Genomic DNA, 23,380 nt, shown 5'->3' on the forward strand with positions numbered 1-23,380 from the left:
TGCTCCTTGTGCAAATCCACTGCCACATCCATGCCCATTAACCGTTGCAGACAGCATGCATTCAGGTGAATTGAATGCTCTTGTTGCCACAAGTACATCAAATATTTATTCTCTGCTACACTATAGATATTGTGCAAAGATAATGTAGGCTATAATAGGAAAGCATTGTCCATATGAGAAGTGACCTCTTTATTCAAGATATAGCTTTGAGATCTTGGATAGCTTTGAATTTAATGATATTTATTGCTAGAAGGACATGACTTTCTTTGCTTCACTTAGGCATACAATGGCACAGTCATTTTACTTCAGTATTTAATAAAACAGTACTCCTTTTATATCAATGTATTATTGGCTGTTGAAGATTGCTGCATGGGTTAGTCATCTTGTCCTTGGGGAACCCGCTGTCATAAATAATTAATTCTGTTAACTCACTTGATGCTAGAGTCATTGCTGAAGTTGGGTATTGACAAAACAATGTCATCCTTATTACAGCGGTGCACAGGCTAACCACTTACTTATGTCACATCCCTTGGAGGCTCATGCAGATTGTACTGGATCTGGCCCATTAGCTGAATTTGCAACCTGCAACGCCCACACTAACTTACTCCATTTACTGTCCATTCCTACAATTATACTTAATGTAGCATCCAATCAATCTCGTTTGATTGTGTGACATAATGCTCACGCCATTCAAGATTCCATTTATTGTCATGTACACAAAATACACAAAAAAAAATTTGTTTGCCCTGTAATATTTTTAAATTTCAACTAAAATGTTATTTTAAAAAAACAGTAATAGATCAAACTTGTCCACTAATATTTCATGTAATGTTTCCTTTCTCATCAGTTTTTATTTAGTTAAAAATGCCTCATCTACCTAAAATGTCCTAAACCTCACTCTCCTCAGGTGATAGCTGACCTCCTGAATTTTCAGATTCTATGTAAAAATGGCAGATTCTTTAAATATCATTCATATCAGCTGTAATGTAGTAAGTGCACTTTATTTCTTTTCTCTATTATTTTAAGCGATTACTTCATGATGTTGGCTGTAAGGTTCACAACTATTTATATTTTAATGGAACTGGGCATCTTGTCAAAGGAGGAAAGAATGGACAGGCTTGAATCTGCTGGAGTTTAGCAAAGTGAGAGGAAAAGTGATTGAAACATAGTTATTCCTAAGAGCTTTGTGATAGGATGGTTGTAGAAAGAATGTTTACTTCTGCAGGAGTATCTAGGGGGTCGCTGCTTAAAAATAAGGAGGCTACTTCTGTTCCTAAATCATATGCTTTTTAATATGCATAGATGTTTTTATGTGCCCAACATTGGTGATGGAAGTCATGTATTTTACAATATTTTAAAGTTACTAAATTCCACAAGGAATGCTATGCCAGATGCTAAATGGCTTTGACTTGATTTTTATGTTAAGTGCATTAGAAGGCATTTTCATAGCATTATGCTATGATTGAGAGAATGAGTGGAAGACTTTCAGAGCTCAACAATCTCCTGAAAGGCAAAAGAGAACTCAGGAAATGGCAGTTTTTATTTCAACCTCTATTAGCTGGGTTCAGATGAATTGAATACTCTTCTTGCCCCAAGTACAGCAAATATTTATTCTTTCCTACACTGTAGATATTGGCTATAATAGGAAAGCATTGTCCGTATGAGAAGTGACCTCTTTATCCTAGAAATAGCTTGAAGATCTTGGAATAGCTTTAGAAATGGGGACAATATATAAAAAGTGCTCAAATTTCTACATGGTCAAACCAAAATGTATACAAATAACCTTGAATAAAATCTGGAATGTGCACTTTTATCACATATGAATTGTTTGATTGCAAGTTGAATCTGTGGAGCTCAAGGGCAAATAAGGGGAAAAGAAGTGTCTTTGTTCCAAACATTACGGAGGGCACGGTATTTGGAAAATGGTATTTGTAGCCGGGTTATCAGTAGAGTTGCACTATAATGGTAGCAATCTGAATTTCCAAGAGATTGGATAACTTCTATCTGTGTTGCAATGGAAGCTGAGAGGTCTCCATCAGAAGCTATATTATGGTCGTATTCATTGGTATCTTGCCTTGCTGTAAAGAATGTGCTTCAAGCTCAGTATGAGCTCTACGCCAAATGCTCTGGACTTGGCCATGCTCCTGGAGATTGCGCTAGTTTTCTGCCAGTATCTCACCATGTGTAGACCTCTGTCTTAACCACTAAAATCACATGTAGTGTAAGCTGTGTTTGGGACTGAAAGCATTAAGTAGCTGAAGTGCTCTAAACTCACCTCTTTCCTGCTCTTTTATACCACATAGATGTGGGAAATGAAATACAATTTTGAAATAAAAGGGCAGACTGTTATTTGGGTGGGGGGAAAATTAAAAATTTGGAGGTGCATTTGGACTTACTTGAGGGCTCTCATGCAGGATTGCCTCAAGGTTAACTGCCAGGCTGAGTCAGTGGTTAAGAGGGCGAATGCTATGTTGGCATTAATATCTAAAGGAATAGGTTATAAGAGTAGAGATGTGATGATAAGGCTTTTTAAGGCACTGATGAGGCCACACATAATACAGAGTACAGTTTTGGGCACCTTATTGAAGGAAGGATATGCTCTCTTTGAAGAGGGTTCAGAGAATATTCATAAGAATGATTCCTGGAATGAAGGGATTAGCACATGAGGAACATTTGAGGGCTCATGGACTGTACTCCTTGGAGTTCAGAAAAATGAGGAGTGACTTTCACAGAGGCATTTCAAATGTTAAAAGGCCTGGACAGAGTAGATGCAGCATAGTTGTTTCCCATGGTAGGGGAGTCAAGGAGAGAAAGGCACAACTTTAGGATTGAAGGGCACACATTTAAACAGAGATGCTGAGGAATTTCTTTTGCCATAGAGTGGTGAAACTCTGGAATTTGCTTCCACAGGTAGCTGTGGAGACCAGGTCATTGGATGAATGTGGATTGATAGGTATCTGAATAGTCAGGGTATTAAAGGGGAGAAGGCAGGGGAGTGGGGCTGAGTGGGAGAATCAGCTCATGATGTAATGGTAGAGTGGACTTGATTGGCCAAATGGCCTACTTATGCTCCGAAATCTCATGGTCTTATAACCAGTTGCATTTATTGCTCAAAAGAATCTCAGGGATGCAAGTGATGTCATGTATGTACTCTGACAATAAATCTGAACTTTTGAATTTTGGCTTATATAAAAAGAGAAAGATTAGAGTAAGTAAAGAGGGTATGTTTGACAATATAAAGCTTGTAAATCAAGAGCGGGTGAGGTGAGAGTGAAATAGAGTTTGAGGAAGAAGACTGGATACGAGGACATAATTGCCCAGAAATTGGATGCATATTTTTTTGACATGTTAACGACCAAAGCTGGTCACCTAAGAAATATCACCAATTGTTTAAGAATAGGACAAAAGCATGAGCATCATTTACACCCTAAAAGATGTGCTGAATTAGCAATTCGCCAATTCAAAACCCATGCAGAATTGTGATCTGTGAAGATGACAATAATTATTATTCTACAACTTCCAACACTTTATTGTGAAGCAGGAAATGATTGCTAATGCAATTCACTCAAGGTAAAATTTATTGAATCCTTGCCATCTTTCTAGACACTACCTTTTCAGCTGTATATAGATATAGTAATGGCTGTTCAAATCACCATATGGAATCCCCTTTAAGGGATAAAATGATACTATGAGCCTGTCCCCAGATGATTGTTGGCTATGATTATGCATTACTTTGTACAAGAGAAAGGGAAAACATCTGTGGCACACAGTGAATTTGGGTGATAGACCCATCATAGTTGAATCACCCCAGTGTATTCAAACCCTGAAGGTGTAGAGTGAGTCTTAAGACCATGCTAGAAGAATAAGGATGTAGTGTGGCTCTGAATGCACAGGATGATTGGTAGATAAATGGTCAGGAGTGGTGCAATGAGCAAAATCTGGGGCTTGCGGTGCAGTGGCTAACATGTGGCACTTGAAGATACATTCATTATTCTTGAATCCACACAGTGTCACTAAACTTCTAACTTATAGCAGCAATCCTTTGAAGTCTACAGATACATGCTATTTCTTCCAACTCCCTTCTCGGTGCCACTGAGAGAGATAGTTGACCCACTGCAGGAAAAGGGTATCTCTGCTGTTTAATAGATGTTCCATCAAAGCTGACAGTCTAATATATTTTTTTTGTAATTCTTTATTTATCGCACCATTAACCATATCAACCAATATATTTACAGATGCATCTCTTTAAATATTCAGTGACATTTTCTCTTTTTTAACCCATCCCTCTCTTTCCCTTCCCACCCCTCCCTCCAAAAACAGTAAATATTAGACATAAAATACAATAAAACAATATCTTTACACAAAAGGAATACAAACAAAAAAGACGTATCATCTACTTATACACATTAAATCTGCTCGTGTTTATCTTCTTATCATTTTAGGTGGTGGTGGTCCGAGACCTGCTCGTTCTGTTCTGTTCCATAAGTGGTTCCCAGGTTTTTTCAATCATTGTAACTTTGTCTTTTAAATTATATGATTTTTTTTTCCCAATGGGATACACTTAAACTTGGTTATATAGTCCATTAATGTTTATAGTCATATAGTCCAACGTGGCCATCTTATATCTTTATTTTCACTTCTTTTCTGCCTCTTCACCACCTCCATCCTTTTTTCCATTACTGTTTTTTAAGTTTTCTTTTTTAATCTCACTATATGACAACTCATTTAAGACATGAAATACCCCAACAATCCCCACAAGCAATAACCCTTTAACCCCAAATGAACCTCCCCTCCTTGGATTTCCCCTTATCCCTTGATGGCAACCACAACTCCCTTTTCCATTCGGTTTGCAAACTTACTCGCAAGCGTCAACCAATTTCCCAGCAACCATTATTCTCTCACCCCCCCCAGCCCCCCCCCCCCGAGAACACTATTTTCCTATACTTATTACAAAGCTCTCTCTCTTTTTTTCCCTTCTTCCCCTTGTCTTATCAATCTTTAAATCTTTATATATACATTATCTTTATATTTTTGCCGGTCATCCTTCTTGTCACTCCTCCTCCTCCCTTCTCCTGTATTGCAAATGTTCAGCAAATTCTTGGGCTTTCTTTGGATCCGAAAACAGTCTATTCCGTTTCCCAGGAATGAATACTTTGAGTACTGCTGGATGTCTTAATATAAAGTTATACCCTTTCTTCCATAAGATTGTTTTCGCTGTGTTGAATTGCTTTCTCTTCTTTAAAAGTTCGAAGCTTATTCCGGGTAAAAAAAATATTTTTTTGTCCCTTCTATTCCAACGGCTTATTGTCTTCTCTAACCATCTTTCTTGCCTGCTCCAGTATGTTTTCTCTTGTCGTACATCTTAGAAATTTTACCAATATGAATCTCGGTTTTTGATGTGGTGGCGGTTTCGGTACTAGCGCTCTATGTGCCCTTTTGATTTCTATTTCTTCATGTGAATCTGTCATTCTCAGCACCTTCAGGATCCATCCTTTTATAAATTCCTTCATATCTGACCCTTCTTTGCCTTCTTTCAGGCCCACTATTTTTATGTTGTTTCACCAACTGTAGTTTTCCAATACGTCAATTTTTTGTAACAATAAATCTTGTGTCTCTTTAATTTTTTTTGCTCTCTTCCAACTTCCCTCTTAAATCATTTATCTCCATTTCTACAGCAGCTTTTCGTTCCTTCACATTTTCTACTCTTTTCCCTATTTCAGTCATGACCAGCTCGAAGCTTTGCATTCTGTCTTCAGCTCTTTTCATTTTTCTTTTGATTGAACTAAATTCTAAAGATAGCCATTCTTTTAATGATCTCGTTTATTCTTTGAAAAATTTTGTCCTTCTATTTTACCTTCTTCTTTCCTTTGAAATTCTTGGTCTTCTTCCTCCTCTTCTTCTGTGTCTATATCTATGTCTGGGTCATCTTCTTCTCTTATCTGTATATCATCATCCTTCTCTGGTGAATTGCTTCTGTATCCTTGCTGAGCCTCCAGCTGCTGTGTCTCCTGTTGTGGGGCTTCCTGCTGCAAGTTGACCCATTGTTGGGCCTCCCACTTCAGGTTGACCCATTGTTGGGCCTCCCACTGCAGGTTGACCCATTGTTGGGCCTCCCGTTGCAGGTCGACCCACTGTTGGGCCTCCTATCACAGGTTGTCCCCCTGCCGGTTGCCACTCACCCTCTTCCAGCCCTTCATTCTCTTTCTCACAACTCTTCTTCTTGTTTACTTCCCCCAGCCAAATGCCCCGATACTGGGCGTTTCTCAGCTGGCTGCTCCGCAGCTGGCCACTCCTCAGCTGAGTCCCACTCCTGCCGGCTTTAACCTTTTCTTTTACTTGTGCACTGCCCACCTCTTCTTGGCTCTGAGAGCCATTTTTAAAGTCCGCTGGTCAGGAGGACACCGCTCCTCTGGGGACTCACCAACACCGGAGATTGGCCGCTCCTCTCCACGGTGCCTCTCTGCTTCGACGTGCAAGTAAGGCCTTCTTCTTTCTTCTCCAGTGATTTTCCTTCTTCCCTTTTCACTGTTATTCTTACTTTTTTTATTTTAGGTGCTATCTTCTGTCTCTTCTCTGTAACTTTATCTTTCTCTTCCTGTATTTTATGTTTATTGAGCTCTGTTTTTTCACACTTTTTTTTTCTCTTCTCCGAAGTGGGCTGGTTCCACCCGACCAGCCACTACTCCATCACGTGACTCCCCTTCACTGACAGTCTAATATTAAGGTAGCATTCAATCCATTCTTAGCTGACTCCTCTGTCAGAGTGAGTTTCTCTTCACCTGACCTCAATGCACTTCCCATTTTCTGGGATGCAGGGTCGTTTTAAAAGAGTGTATGTTCATTGTATGTGATGCAAAAAAGTTGCTAAAATGAATATATTGCTTTGGCAATAAGCCAATCAATATCACAGTAAATGGTAGCTGTTTGTTGAAAACATGTTAATAAATAAGCATCACAAGGTGTCATGCAATCCACATCACTGCCAATGCACATGATACTCCTATGGGTTTTCAATGACCATTCATTTCAGCCTAACTAATTTTAGCACACTGTATCAAACATAACAGAAGTTGTTTGTTCACACAATAAATTTCCAATTTCACACACAAGCTCTAGATCAAAGTTAATTACATAGGAAAATATTGAGTGCTATAAGATTACATCATGTTCAATGAAATGTATAAACAAAAGATGATTTTGCCAACAGGTTCTCTTCAACCATCAAGCAGAACACAATTATGTAGACTTCCAGGTTAATATTTTACTTTAGAATCACAAATTATTAACAAATATAACATTTCAATTTTTGTGTAAGAAATTATGGTATGAAAAAATATTGCACTAAGGTTACACCCAGCCTGTCACTCAGTTTGAAATTCACTACTAATCAACTTCACAATCCTTGACAGGCATTACTGCCCATTAGATAGATTTCTGGCTGGGGTGAATAAAGTAAATGGTAATTTTCTGGATTGGGCTTTTTTTGTACAATGGAAATATGGGTAATTTTACAATACCATCATATAGCTAATGGTGTATCAAAACCATTCATTTAGAAGCATGGCTAATCTTGGAGTGCAAATCCTTAATAGAACAACTTGGATAGTTCATAGAATCAAATTAGATACATGCTTCTGCAGTTGTGGAATACTGAGATTAAATATCACTTGGTTTCAAATGCTTCAGTCTTTCCCCCTTGGAAATCATAATGGACATCATTGAGGCTGAGGGTTACTTTTTCAACATCCTTCCCCTCTGGTATAGTGACACTAATACTCCTAAGCATAAAGCCCTGCAAAAGTTAATGGACATGGCCCAGGACATCTCAGGCAAAACCCTCCCCACCACTGAGAACATCTACAAGGAATGCTACCATCGGAGAGCAGCAGGAATCAGGAATCCACAAGGCTCGCACCACCAGGTTTAGGAGCAGCTACTCCCCCTCCACCATCAGACTCCTCAACAATAAACTCAATCAGGGACTCGTTTAAGGACTCTAACTTTTACAATTTATTTTTTTCCTCTCTGTATTGCACAGTCCATTTGTTTACATTTCCTTATTTGTTTACATGTGTATATTATTGTCAGTTTTTCTTTGCAGTACTAATATGTGGTAATTCTACCTCAATCGCAGAAAAAATAATCTCAGGGTTGTCATATATGTACTGTGACAATAAATCTGAAATCATTGTCTGTTTAATTGTCCATCATTCCTCGCTTCTGAATGTGACATTATTAAATAACTTTGATTCGATCCATAATTGTGGGTTAATTCAGCTCAATCTATCCCATGTTGATTTTTGCTGTTTAGCATGTCAGGTTATGAGTATCCTTGACAGGGCTCCCTGGTTTCCTGGCTTCATAATAATTATAAAACATGGTCTGAACCAAAGAAGGAGATGACTGATTGTGGAGACCTACAATTCATGATTAATGAATGCCCATTTTTAAAGTTTCAGACCTCTACTGAATCTATGCCAGCTGCCATTTGGACTTGGATTCATGCATTCAGATACTCAGTCGAAATCTCTGTATTATTCATCCACTAATTTATCCCCTAGGTGCCATTATTCCCATGATCACCATGGAAAATTATCCTCAGTGCTGAACTTAAAATTCGAGAGAACAAAAACAATGCAATGGCATTATTTCCCATTGGGAAGACCAAGCAATCTGTTGAATAATTAATATAACTTTTTTTTGAGAGTGAATTGTGCAAGTAGTCTAAAAATAACTGCAGTCGCAAACGATGTTGACATCATTACCTCCAAGGTGACAGAGGAGAACAATTTGAGCACATTATCTTAAAACTAAGAGAAATATTATTCTTTTGCTATTTATGAACACAAATTGCCATTATCACAGCTCTTACATCAGCCAACTCCTCAAATTCTCTTTCTTCACCTATAAAATGTGCTCCGAAAACTGCGAAGTTCCTGCAGCATTCTTGTGTTTTTATTACAATCACAGCATCTGCAGACTTTAACGTTTCAGTTAAACTAAAGAGATGAGACAATTTTCGCTATCTCCCGTTGGAAAGTAAAGGTAAAGCATCCAAAAAAACTGAGATGCAGGTTAATTTTCATGTAGCCACATATTAAACATCCACAAATAAGATTCTTATGCATTTTTACGCATAAAGAGCAAATGATGAGAGGTGGGTGAGGAAAAAGAAAAATGATATACATTTAAATCCTTGACCTTGGGATGGGGTGGGGGGAACATAGGTTAAGAGTAACACCATAGTCATTTACTTTTGTTTAAGCTAACAGGCTCATAACTGCATTGATTAATATTTCATACTTAGCCAGTTGTTCCTTGCGCTTTTGATTGTAGTACTTCTTTTTCACATTTTGCAGTTCCTGGGATAAACGATCAATCTCATGCTTATACTCCTGGCTCTGGGATTCAAACATGTTCAGCTCTGAAGTCAAAGCCTATCAAAATGAGGGAAAAAAATTCATGATATTTGGGTTATTTTACCAAATCATTTATCTCTTGTTCATGAGTTGTTGCAACATAGGGCATTTCCAAACTGCTAAACAAATGCGATTTAGCAAGTAGCTTAAAAATTAATTGTGAAGGTTAAAACCTCATAGACTATGCCGTGTTTCAAAATGCATCAATGCTGGAGGTCAAGCCATAAATTGTCAAGATAAATCCCGTTCAATATCATTCTGACTGAGAGGTTTTGAAGTTGACTATAAAGCTTTTATTGTGCAGGTGAAGGCTAATATTTTTCCATCACTAAAGATGCACAGTTTACTTTCTCCTTAAAATATCTCTATAACTCAGTAACTAGCTACCTGCAGAATGGTTCAATATTGACAGCTCAATCTTCAAAATAGAGCCAATCTTCAAACTAATAAGAGAAAAGCAATAGCCCAAGTATATGGCCACAGTGTTGTTCTGTGGAACTCTATTACTGAGTGCAATACACAGGGGAACTCTGTCCAAACCCTTCCCCCAACTCAAAGTCAGTAGATTTCGGAAAAAGTTAATGACAGAGCTTCACAGAACAACACGGAGGCCTTGGGGAAGCACAAAAGCTGCAGATGCTGGCATCCTAAGTGGACAAAGAATTGCTGGAGGAACTCAGCAGGTCAGACATCGTCCATGGCTATCACTGTAGGCTAATGTTTTTCATGAGCCAACACTCTCAAATAAATACAGTTCTTGTGGTATCATGTGAAAAAAAAGTGCCTTCTCAGCAGCATTTCCACAACACTAGTGAATTTGCAGATCAAGTATCCCAAATACAAGTTTTAAGACACTGAGTGTTTTCAGGTTCTTAATGAGGAGGCACCATTTTGTGTTGTCCCTGTGGTATCTGTGGGGAGGGGGTGGGAGGGGGGGTATTAGAAAAAAAGGTTGAAGGCCACTACTCTAGACCCAACTGTTACTGAAATATTTTGCTTGAGAAAAATTGTCATTGGCCCATTTCCTTGGAAGATATGAAACTGTGCACATAACAAGCCAATGAGGTGGTTTTCAAACTTTTTTGTTCCACTCACATACCACCTTAAGTAATTCCTCATTAATCACAGAGCACCTATGGCATAGGGATTACTTAAGGTGGTATGTGAGTGGAACGAAAATGTTTGAAAACCACTGTTCTAAATGGAAGAGCGCAAGTTTTTAGCTAATAAATAATGAGGTGAAATCAATCATACAGGATTCTTGATCTCTTCCACAGGAACTGAGTTACATCATGGAAAAGACTTTTTCCCTGGAGCGTAGAAGAATGAGGGAAGCTATTTAAAGTTATGAGGGGTATAGACAGAGTAAATGTAGGTAGGCTTTTTTTTCCACTGAGGGTAGGTGAGATACAAACCAGAGGACATGGGTAAAAGGTGAAAGGGAAAGGTTTAAGGAGAATGTGAGGAAGAACCTTTTCATACAAAGAGTGGTGGGAATGTGGAACGAGCTGCCAGCTGAAGTGGTGAATGCTGACTCAATTTTAACATTTAAGAAGAATTTGGGCAGGTACATGAATGGGAGTGGCGTGGAAGGCTCTGGACTAGGTGCAGGTCAGTGGGACTAGGCAGAAAAATAATTCAGCACAGACAAGAAGGGGCAAAGAGCCTGTTTCTGTGCTGTAATTTGTATGGTCTATCAAAGGCATACTGGGCTAAACGGTGAATGAAATGTCATTCAGAATCTACAGGTAGGAAAATTGGCTTTTCACACTTAAAACTTGGTGAAAATGCACTTCTTCCCAAAATTAATGAACAAATGAGGGAGAGATGTTTCAGGGATGGAGAGCATAATGAACATAAATTTCTTAGGATTTATTATTGAAGAACTGCTCCAAGCAGGCGACTGTTGGCTACATATAATTTCAAACTCACACATTGAATACAAGTGTCTTGTGAAAGTATATAAGACATTTAAATTTAGACATACGGCACATTTCAGCCCACAACTCTGTGCTGGACCCGGTACATTTCAAACAGTGAGAGGAAACCAGAGACCCCAACGAAAACCCATGCAGACACGGGGAGAATGTACCAACTTCTTACAGACAGCATGGGATTCAAACCCTTGTCCCAATCACTGGCGCTGTAAAGGTGTTGCGCTATCCACTACACCAAACGTGCCAGCCCTCAGCAACAAATTAAACAATATGCACATGAACACCTCTTTCTGTAATTCTTGGATTTCAATAATATCAACAATTGATGCGATCTCGCAGAAATAAAGGAAACATCGTGCCTCTGCTGAGGACGTTTAAAAATACAAATATTGCATATAATTTTAATGCATAACTGTATAACATCTTCCCGTGAACTTTACCATTTTGTAACTCAAGACAAACAGGAAACAAGATTCTTCTGATTAGCATTAAATGAATACCTCTGGCTAAATGCTGACATGTAATAAAAATAATCTCATTGGTATACTCAAGCACGCTGTGTGACCTGCTGAGTTTCTCCAGTACAGTGTTTTTATTTCAATCTCTGCATCAACAGACTTTGGTGTTTTACTCCCTTGTTGCTATCCTCCAATGGTTTGATTTCACCACTGATTAAATGGAAAATAAACTCATTTTATTTCATGAGTGGAAACTGTGAGTATATTTGTCTCAACTAAAATGTCAAAAGCACGATACACATAGAATTATGTGGGAATCACAACCCATATTTCCTGTTGGTAGTGTGGTGAATACAAGATGATCGTACAGCTTTGAGCATAGTATTTTGGGGTTCACATTAACTCATAAAGAAATCTGAATAGGTAAATTGTGTCCATGCCCATCCTTAATCTGTGATAAAATACGTCGGGAGTTCAGTCATGGGCAGAATTAACATGTACCTAAGTAAAAGACTGGACCTACTGCATTTTCCCTGTTGTCACAATCGCTCCACAGCAGACGTAATATCACTGGCACTCTGCTCCGCTCAGGATCACCTGGACAACAGCAACTTTAGTGCACTGGCAATTCTTCATCGACTACAGCTCAGCCTTCATCAGTGGTGGTCAACAAGCTCCAACCCCTTGGCCTCTGCAACTGGATCCTTGACTTCCTCATCAGAAAACCACAGCCAATACAAATTGGAAACAACATCTCCTCCTCGCTGACAATCAACACATCAAGCTTGTGTGCTTAATCCATTGAGTGAAACACGATAGGCTGCAGACGCTGTGATTGTAGTAAACACAGTGAAATGCTGGAGGAACTCAACTGGTCTTTCACCACTTCTGATTTTTCCTTGAAGAAGGGCTCAGGCCCAAAATGTCGGCAAAATATGCTGAAAAGACTGGCTGAGTTCCTCCAGCAGATTGGTGTGTTTAGTGCTTAATCCACTGCTCTACTCACGCTACACTCGTGACTGTCTGGCTAGAGACAATTCAAATGCTATCTGCAAATTTGCCAATGACTCCACGGTTGTCAGCAGAATCACAGACGGTAATGAGGAAGTGTACAGGAGGGAAATAGATCAGCTTGTTGAGTGGTGTCACAACAACCTTGCATTCAATGTTAGCAAAACCAAGGGGATGATTGTGGACTTCAGAAGGAAGTCAGAACACGAACCAGTTCTCATCAAGGGCTCAGCAGTGGAGAGGGTCAAGAAAGTCAAATTCCTGGGTGTAAAAATCTCTGAGGATCTGTCCTGGATCCTCTATGTTGATGCAATCACAAAGAAGGCTCGCCAGCAGCTATACTTCGTGAGGAATTTGAGGAGATTCAGTACGAAGACTCTCATAAACCTCAATAGGTATACCATGTGCTGTCTGATTGCATCACTGTCTGGTATAGAGGTGCCAATGCTCAGGGCAGGAGGAAAAAAACTCAGCCTGCAACATCACTCTTCACTCCTTCGAGGACATCTATGAAAGCAGCCTCTGCCTTAAGGACCCCCACCACCCAATCCATGCCCTCTTCACTCTGCTCCCATCGGGAAAAAGGTACAGGAGCCTGAAGATGAGCACTCAGTGGCACAAGGACAGCTTCCTCCCCACTGCCATCAGATTCATGAATGAACAATGAACCACAAACTCTATCTCAATTTGTTTGTTTCCTTTTCTTACACTATTAATATGTGGTTTATATGAATGTTCGCCCTGATGACGCTGCTGGGAAAACAACATTTTGTGACATGTTCATGACAATAAATTCTGATCCTGATAATTAAAAGCAATCTTAAATTCGCAAGAAGATTTCCTGATATTATTCATCAACGGTGCTCATTTCAATTTGAGGTAGCCTTCTAAGATATTTTTATATTTTCCCTGTCATTTTTTTAAATTATATTTAAAGTGCAAATGTCACCAAACAGCACCAGAGAAATGATTCTATCAAGTGCAAAAGTACAAAGACCCAAATAGATTCAAGAGTGGTACATGAGAAAAAAGATAATCTCACTCCAGCATAGAAAAAGACTGCAAAGATAATTGCACTTGCAACTGATCTTCAAACATTACTCTGGGTACATTTAACACATTGATATACAGATGAAGTCTCTAACAAAACTTGTGGAGATGAAAAGATTTAAAGGTACTGTTTAGGTAGCTTAGCCATTAATTCAGGTAAGAAAGTCACACCACGGCAGGACATAGAGAGGAAACGGTAATGGCCCTGGAGGGTGTTGTAGAAGAGAGAGACCTTGGAGTATAGGTACATAGTTCTCTGAAAGTGGTGACATAGATAGACAGGGTGGTGAAGATACTTGTCTTCATTAAGGAAGGCATTGGAACAACATATTACAGCTGTACAAGGCCACATTTGGAATATTGCATGCTGTTGTGGTTGCCTTGCTATCTGAAGAATGTCGCAGAATTGAAAAGGGTTCAAAAACTATTCATGAGGAGGTTACCAGGACTAGAAGGGCTGAGTTATGAGGAGAGATTCATCAGCTTGGCCTTTTTTTTTCTGAAGCCCAGAAGGTTGATGGGTGACTTTAAAGAAGTGTACAAAATCATGAGGGGCAGAGACAAGGTGAGTAGTCACAGACTATTCTTCAGAGTAGGAGAATATAAAACAAAAAGACATAGATTCAAGGCGAGGAAGGAAAGATTTAAAAGGGATCTAAAGGCAAGGTTATCACACAGAGGAAGTGGTAGAGACAGGTACAATAATGACATTAAAAAATGCATTTGGACAGGTACTTGTATAGGTGAAGCTTGGGGATACATGTGCCAAACACAGGAAAATGGAGACTAGTTCAGATAAGCAACTTGGTCAGCATGGACAAGTTGGGGCGAAGGCTCATTTCCAACTGTATGGCTCCATGGCTGCAAATTCTCAATGACTCTATTAACCAAATGGTACATACTGCAGCCACAGGAAGCTGGAAGTGAAGGCTATGCACGTTCAGGAAAATCAATGCGGCACGGTTAGTGGAGCAGTCAGCACGCTATCATAGCACCAGTGACCCTGTGTGCCTGTGGATTCATCTCCAGTGCTCCCGCAGTCTCTGCAGCCACAAAGACTTTAGTCCAAATAATTGGCAACCTGAGATCCAAGCCTCCGAATGATCGGGAAACCTTCGGTCCCCTCAGCCCAGTTCCAATACCTGGCACCCCTTCATCCAGTCTCGAACCAATCTCCAGCAGTCCGTGGCCTGGTGCAAGGCCTTTGACCACACATCACCAGCATTCTACAGCCTGTGTGGATCCAGGTAATACATATATCTAATGTGCTTCATACTTATCACAGTGCTAGGTTAAGGATTAAGGATGAAAGATGGACTTGGCAGCAGCCATTAATGAAACTCTGCCAGTTCAAAGAGCTATGCACCAAACAAAGCTAAGAATGACAATATTAAAATATATTCCAGGGATATCAAGAATATTTTAGTACCTTTGCACTTTTGTTCTTCAATACTACCTTAAAATATTAAAAACTCAATTTAGTTTTGGTACAGGTTATGAGATTGAAGTGTACTTTGTGAAGCAGGAGAATGAATTTCTTTTTCAATAAACACTCCACTTTTTTTATATATATCTATATCAAGGATATCAGATTAGTATCACACATTAATCCTGTCATTGCTGCTCGAAAGCAATGAGCTTCTCATGTGAACCTTTGAAGCTTATCTGTCATAATCATCATGTTTCCTGATGTTTGGAAAGATGTCTGCATAGATTGAAGGTCAAGCAAAACTACTTCCAAATTCTTGAATAACTACCCTCCAAAACAAATTTAAAAATAATTATGCTTTGTTCAGTCACTCACAGAATGATTAATGGATAAATAATTAAATTAACAGGAAGCTTTGCTCTTGACCTCCAAATAATAGTGGTGCAATTCACAGTCAAAATAAATGCCTGTATCTTAGAGTTGCTTGGGGGACAAGATGGAAGGAAAGGTGAACAACACCGTCTGCCGAGTTTATTATTATATTGATAATTAATCAGTGGATTCCAAAAATAATGCTGTGAGTGGGAAGAAACATTAGATCTCCTGTGACAAAGGTTACCATTTCACTCTTAAATTTTAAATTAAATTCAAATTTAGACATAAAGCATGGTAACAGGCCCTTCTGGTCCATGAGCCCGTGCCATTCAGTTACACCCAATTGACCTACAACCCCCGTTCATTTTGAAGGAGCACCCAGGAGTCCTAGAGTAACGTACAAACTCCTTAAAGACAGCGCCAGATTACTGCCTCTGTAACTATGTTACACTAATCGTATGAATTATAAACTCTGAAAAACGTACCTCTCAAACAACAGATAATAATTTATTTTTACTGATCGAAGAATTTAGATTATGCTCATACATAATCTTGTCTCACAGCTCTGTGTTAGTTGCTGAATATAAAGTTCTATGATAGTTGTCATTCAGAAGGAGGAGGACCTACTTCTCACCAATTTTATGGGCTCTGAAGTGGCTGATGAAGTCAATATGGGAATCACAAACTCTTCCATTAAAGGGGAAACAGGTCGCCAACAGGGAAGGTGGTGGGTAGTTCATGAGGTGGTCTGCTCTGTCTGTTGCTTGCAGTATGCTGCTGGTGCAGAGCCTTGAGGATGTCAGTACTATCCTGCGTGTTCCTTCTTCACTTTATGCAAAGGTCAGAGGTCCTGTGGAATCAGTGAGAATGTTCTCAGGTTTTGAGCACCTATTTGGATCTTTTTCTCTGCCCCCAAGATAATTTCTTTCCAATGACAGAGCTTGGAACAGTATTTTTTTTGGGGGGGTGGGGTCCAGTGTTTGGCTCATCAACCAAAGTGGCCTGCCCAAGCCACCCAGCTGAGTGTAACTAATTACATTCAGTACTGGGTATGATGTCCTGGTAGATTTTTTCATTTGGCCTTCCAGTGAATTTGGTGGACATTGGTGTTCTATTCTGGTGCCCTGATATGCCAACAACAGTTTGTGTGCGTTTATCTCAGAGGCTTCCTGATCGTGACGGAGGTTTGGATCTAGAGTTCGGGTTGCTTGGATCAAACAGGAGTCTGCATGGCTGCAGAGGCTGTGGAAGTTCTGGAGGTGATGCCTCAGTGACACTAAAGGGACTCTCTCTTGCTTCTCTTGCTCTCATACGAATCTTGAATCGTGCATCTTGATATAGGAGGCAAAGCGCAGACTCTTGAAACTCCCTTTATTACATAAACCATAACACTAGATGTAACTGGGAAAATGGAGCAATTTGGACTTTCATTGCATCTGTACTTGTGTCAATGACAATAAACTCTCTTTCATTCATCATCAACCAACTTACTCCTCCAGCACACTATTCTCTGAAAATATGTGTCCAGTAAGTAATACTACATACATTACGTGTTTGTCCTTAGTTCTGATGATTCTCAACTCAAACTATTTGTTAGCATTTTTTTTAATCTCGGTGTGGAAATAAAAAAAATGTTACAGGGTCAGGTTACTGGGCAGACAACGCTGTTACAATGCCAGCGACCCAGATTTGAATCCAGTACTGTCGGAAAGGAGTTTATACATTCTCCCCGTGTCTGTGTGGGTTTTCTCCAGGTGCTCCGGATTCCCCCGCCCTTAAAAATGTTCGGGAGGGTGCAGGGGGTTGTAAAACAATTGGGTAGCATGGGCTCGTGTACCAGAAGGACCTTTTACTGTGCTGTATGACTAAAATTTTAATACTAACAGGTGTTGGTCCATCCCAGCTTGAATTATTACCTTTAGTAAAGTGAATAAAACCATTTAGAATAGGAGTGCAAACCAAACAAGAATGGTGGCCAGTTTTTGACCAGTTTGGATAAGAACCTGGGAGCAGGTTATCTGTACATTCCATTAATAAGAATTTAAGAGGAAAGGGGTTGGAGGGGAGGGAGGGAGGTAGGGATTAGGTTTATAGACCACATGTATTTTCTTTTACATATATAATTCATTATTAATTGAAATATATGGTGGTTTTAAAATCTTAAATATTCAAAAAAAAAACCTCCAAGAGACAGCCATTGCCAACTATCTGTGTTGTAGTCTCAACATTTACTTCAGTTTTCAAATGTGATGTAAAATTCAAGAGGAAGTTATTCCCAACTTGATTTCCAAGATTTGAATAAATACCACAAATTTATTTATTTTTGGCAGTGATTTCTGATAGTTAGAGCAATGAAGAAGTACAATTCTTCCACACCAGCCATCTCAGTCCACTCCACAAGCCTCCACACATTCACAGGTTGGTCCATGGACCACGTTAAAACTGAATTTCACTGTTGCTGCTGAGAAGTGGAGGGCAAACAAAAACGTGAGTAGGACAAAATGATTGAGAAGTGAAAAGTAAGTCATAAATCAGTTGAACATCATAGGAAGGAGGGAAAATAAAAATCTGACTGCATTTTCCAAAACCTTAGAAAAAATAATGGATGCTACAATTAATGCTTTCAAGGTTAATTCATTCAGGTCCCTTGCTGTTCGGCATGGGTGACCATGTCTCTCCATCCATCACTATCTCGGACTCCCCATCCATCACTATTTCGGACTCTCTGAATTGTAGTTGTTGCCTCCACCTGTTCTTTGGTGAAGGCTCCTTCTTTGAGCTGAGATCGTAGTTGATGCTGAGATCATGATTATACAAGGGAAAAATAATGAAGTGGTTTCCCGTTGCCTTCTTCACTTGCATATCCATACTGGACGGGTAACCTGGCCATTGAGCAGCATTTTTAGTTTTACAACCATTAATTCAATTTGTTGAATCAGTTTGTAAAAAATCATCCACCATCTGCAATCCATGGCTTCATGTGACCCTGGTTGGGAGGCTAAACAGGTACCAAACCTTGCCCAAGGGTGACCTGTAGGCTATCGTTCAAAATAAGCGCCTTACGCACAAGATAATAAAAGGAAATGGTGGGGTGCTCAAAATCTACATTTTGGTTGCATTTAGGATAAAAGTGCATGGCCTAGAGTTTGAATCAGACCTTTCAAGAGTGAAGTTACAAAACCAAATCAACATTTTTTTTTACGAACATGTCTTGAAATGTGTGGTTTTGCAGCAACATCACAATGAAAATATTGCTATAAATTATGTTTCAAAATAAATAAATAAATAGTGCAAAAAAAAAAATAATAAAAAAGTGAGGTAGAATATGTAAATCATTGTCCATTCAGAAATCTGATGGCTGAGGGGAAGAAGCTGTCCTTGTATCATTGGGTACTCCTCTTCAGACTCCTGTACTCTGATAGTACAGGAGTGATTATGTTTATTATCTCTTTTCTCATCTTGGAATATTCTAGTAATTTATTTATACTATTGTAATTGATATATCTTTTACCTCCCTATGTGGCTGCAGCAAGAATGAATGTTGGTCTATCTGTACATTGGACTTAAGTTTATTATCTGATTGTACAAGTACAACCCAAAGAAACAGTGTTCTCCAGTCCTCAGTGCAAAACATGCAGACACACAATCAGACATGACACACACAGAGGCAAACAATATATATGCAGGACAAGAATTTCATCTATATAAATAAATAAAGGTTGCTTTGTACATATGAGAGTCTCAGATGGTCAGTGTGAGAAGTTCCCTCGTTCAGCAGTCTCACTGCCTGTGGGAAGAACCTGTTCCTCAGCCTGGTGGAGCTGGCTCTGACATTCCTGTATCTCTTCCCCAATGGGAACAGCTGAAAGATGCTGTGTGCAAGATGGAAGGGCTCCTCAATGATTTTGCAAGCCCTCTTCAGACATGATCCCAGTAGATGACATTGATGGGAGGGAGGGAGATTCCAGTGCTCCTCTCTGCCACTCTTATGGTCCTGTGGATTGACCCCTAAACTCTTTCTCTGCAGCAACCATACCACTCTATGATGCAGCTGGCCAGGGCACTCTCAATAGACCTCCTACAGGTTGAAATGCTGGTGGCTGGGAGCCTTGCCCACTTCAGTCTTCTCAGGAAGTACAATTGCTGTTGTGCCTTCCTGACAAGTGAGGAGATGTTGAATGTTCACAATAGGTCACTAGTTAAGTGAAATCCAAGAAACTTGGTGCTCTCCACTACAGAGTTGTTGATGTGTAGTGGAGGGTGGTCATTCCTGGTCCTCCTGAAGTCCACAATCATCTCCTTAATCTGGTCTACATTGAGACTCAAGTTGTTACTCTCGCACCATATCACGAGATTTTCCTCCTCTTCTTTGTAGTGCGACACATTGATGTTGCTGATGAGACCAACTACTGTTGTGTCACTTGCAAATTTGATGACATTGTTGGAGCTGGATCTGGCGGTGCAATCATGGGTCAGTAGAATGAACGGGAGCCCTCACATGCAACAGTGCTCAGTGTGATGGTGTTCTATGTCCTTTTTCTGACCCTGAGAGACTGTGTATATAACAATGAACTCATCATCATCTCATCACTGAGCTAGTGAAAGAGCCATGCATAAAAGCAATATCTTCACCATCAGCCAGATATCCAATGTAATTTTTCAAGTAAACCATATTTCCTCCCATTTGTTAAAGCAAATGTATTGTTATGGATCATGGACTGACCTTTTGGACTGTAGACTGTTATTATAGAGGATAGATTTCCACTAAGAACTCTGTTCAACTTGTAGTGCAGCTGAGTGCTAACTCGCCAATTGCTTGGAATTTTTGAGAACAAAGGGAGAATCCAGCAGTGAAGCAGAGAGCGGCAGAACGGCAGATGGGACAGCAGTTGAAGTGGCAGAGGGCAGCTGGAGAAATGCACATGGCTCATAAGTGAGGATTCGTGAGGTTACTGCAAAGCAACATCAGTCATTTCTCTCTCCAATGTTCAATGCGACGTCCTTTGTTATCAGTTAAAGAACTGAACTCGGACATTGAACTTTGAGATTGAATTGTGTGGACTGTGTTTTCTGGACTGACTTACTTGACTGAATGACCTGGGATTTTTCCTTTTTGAATATGGGGCACAAAATGTAATGGTCTGGGTTTTTCACATATATGCTGTTTATAAATATGATATTTGTATATTTGCTATAGATACTTATAGTGGGGTTAATTGTGTTAGACATTATATTGTTAATAGTCATTAATAAAAATAGAGTTAAAATTTAACCCTTTTGAATTGAATCTTCTGTTGTTGCTGGTTTGAGATGCAACAAAGTGAGGGCTCGTCCAGGATCCAAACAAATTTTGGAGCTTAGAGGTCAATTGATTAGTGAGTCTGGATTAAGATGGAGCTTGGAGATTGATGAAATTCCAGTCTGGGCTTGGAAATGCCTTTTGTAAAAGTAATTTCAAGCGAGTGTATGTATGGAATCAACAGTAATAAAACCAGCAGTCATGATATAGAGAGATATTTGGCATTACCTTCTCAAGAATTTGATAAATGCTAACAAGCACAAGTTGGTGACTATTGCCAATAAGTTGGCAATTGCTTCAGAAGAACCATGAATGAAAAAAGTGGAAATTGGGAGGAAAATTGCAAAATACTACATGGAAGCAGGAAAGTTTTACAAAGAAGTGTTAGAGCAGTTCCCCAAAGACTAGAACTTCTGAAAAATACAGTCAGAATTAAAGATATTAGAATTGGAAGCAGCTGAGAAACAGAAGAGATTAGAATTGGAGGCAGATGAGAAACAAAAGAAATTGGGCATAGAAGTGGAACATAAAAGATTAGAAATAGAAGCAGTTGATAGAAGAGATTAGAGATAGAAGCAGATGAGGAACAGAAGAGATTAGAGATTAAAGCAGCTGAGAAACAGAAGAGATTAGAAATGGAACTGAAAATATGAGAACTACAAGCAGAGGAGAAAATTAGGCTACATGAGCTGGAAAAGATTAGAGTAAAAAATGACAGGAGAAAAGAAGAGACCCAGGATCAAAGTCTTGGTCATGGTGACGGATTTATGGACAGTAGAGAAGTTGGGTTAGTTCCTCCATTTGAGGAAGCTGAGATAGATAAATATTTTCAACACTTTGAGAAAGTGACTGTGAATTTAAATTAGCCACAAAACCAATGGTCTCTTGTGTTACAAAGTGTAATTAAAGGAAAAGCTCCACAATCTTATCCTGCCCCGACCATAGAACAAGCTGCTAATTATGAAATTGCATTAAAAAGCTATACTCCAGGCTTATGAGATAGTTCCAGAGGCTTACAGACAGAAGTTCGGGAATTTTTTTTTAAATCAACAACTCAATCTTATACAGATTTTGCTTATGAAAAGGTTGTGTGTTTGAAGACGGTAAACATGATTATAAATCGGTCGAGAGAATTGATAATAATTGAGGTGATTAAAAGATGTGTTCCTATGATATTAAAGCTTACTTGGATAAGAAGGAGGTGAAAACTTGGCAGAGTCAGCTAAGTTAGCAGATGAATAGGGTTTAATGGACAAGTCTAAGTGGACGTCAGGCAAAATTTTTCTTAAGTCCACTGTGGATAATCCAACTAAGGTGAAGAGTAAACTTGGTAGCAGTATTAGAGATAAAGATGAATGGAAGATGGTAAAGGAAAAATCTTCGGGTCCCCTTTGCCATTATTGTAAGAAGGCTGGTCACGTGATTGCAAGTTGTCCTGTACTGAAAAAGAGAGAAAAAGAGATAGCATCGAAAGCTTGTATTCAAAGTGAGAAAAGGTATAGAAACCAACAACGATCCAAAGTTACTGATAAAATTAGGGATGTATTCCAACCTTTTGTTACTGAGGGTTTGGTTTCAGTTAAAGAAGGGTAAAAACAAGTGGCAGTGAACACCTTGTGTGATACTGGGGCTGCTCTGTCACTTGTGTTAGACAGTGTTTTGGAAAATGGTAAAGAAAATTATGTAGGCGAAATAAATTTGATTAGAGGTTTCGGAGGTGATACTGGGCCCATTCATTTGCACAAAATAATGTTAAAATCAGCCTTGGTTAATGGACCTATTACAATAGGAGTTAGGTCGAACTTGCCAATGTGAAAGAAATTTCGCTGTTGTTGGTCAATGACTTGGTGGAGGGGAAAGTTGTTCCTGCTAAGCCAGTCATTGATGAGTCAGAGAGGGACTGTGATATTTACCCCACTTGTGCTATAACAAGATCAATGTCTAAAATGATTGTCAATTAAGATAAGGCTGAGAAAAATGGTTTGACAGGAAATAAATATAAACATTTCTTTATCTCTGTTTTCTTTGTTAAGAGAATTATTTCTAATATGTCACATTTTTACTCTTTGGAATTTATATATGATATTTATACTATGTAGATGGACATACCATTTTAATTGTGTTATTTATATTCTCCTTATGCTGTGTATATTATGAAGTGTTAATAAAGAGATTGAAAAAGAAAGAAAGAAAATAAAGTCTGTGATAGTCAAAAACAGCATTTAGGTGGAAATGTCCTGGTAAAGGTTGAGCGATCTTCTTTATTAGACCCAAGCACTGATAGTAAACCTAAGGCTACAGATTTGTCACTATCCAGACAGGAGTTGATAGCAAGGCAAAATTAGGATCTTGATCTTGCTGAAGTGAGAGAGAAAGCTCTCTCTGATGAGGTAGTTAAGGAA

The 23,380-nt window shown here is 39.1% G+C and overlaps 1 protein-coding gene across 4 annotated transcripts in view; it reads right to left on the reverse strand.

Moving 5' to 3' along the window:
* The window catches only part of cfap58 (cilia and flagella associated protein 58), a 189,611-nt gene that overhangs the window by 75,948 nt on the left and 90,283 nt on the right, over positions 1–23,380 (reverse strand). For 3 of the 4 annotated variants that reach the window (XM_069900096.1, XM_069900097.1, XM_069900098.1), the window contains exon 17: positions 9,304–9,437. The exons of the other annotated variant lie outside the window; for it this stretch is intronic. In XM_069900096.1, the coding sequence (XP_069756197.1) occupies positions 9,304–9,437 (134 nt within the window). The remainder of the gene's footprint in view (positions 1–9,303; positions 9,438–23,380) is intronic. 4 annotated transcript variants of the gene reach the window in all.

The sequence above is a fragment of the Narcine bancroftii genome, chromosome 10 (assembly GCF_036971445.1).
Source record: "Narcine bancroftii isolate sNarBan1 chromosome 10, sNarBan1.hap1, whole genome shotgun sequence".
Taxonomy (NCBI): domain Eukaryota; kingdom Metazoa; phylum Chordata; class Chondrichthyes; order Torpediniformes; family Narcinidae; genus Narcine; species Narcine bancroftii.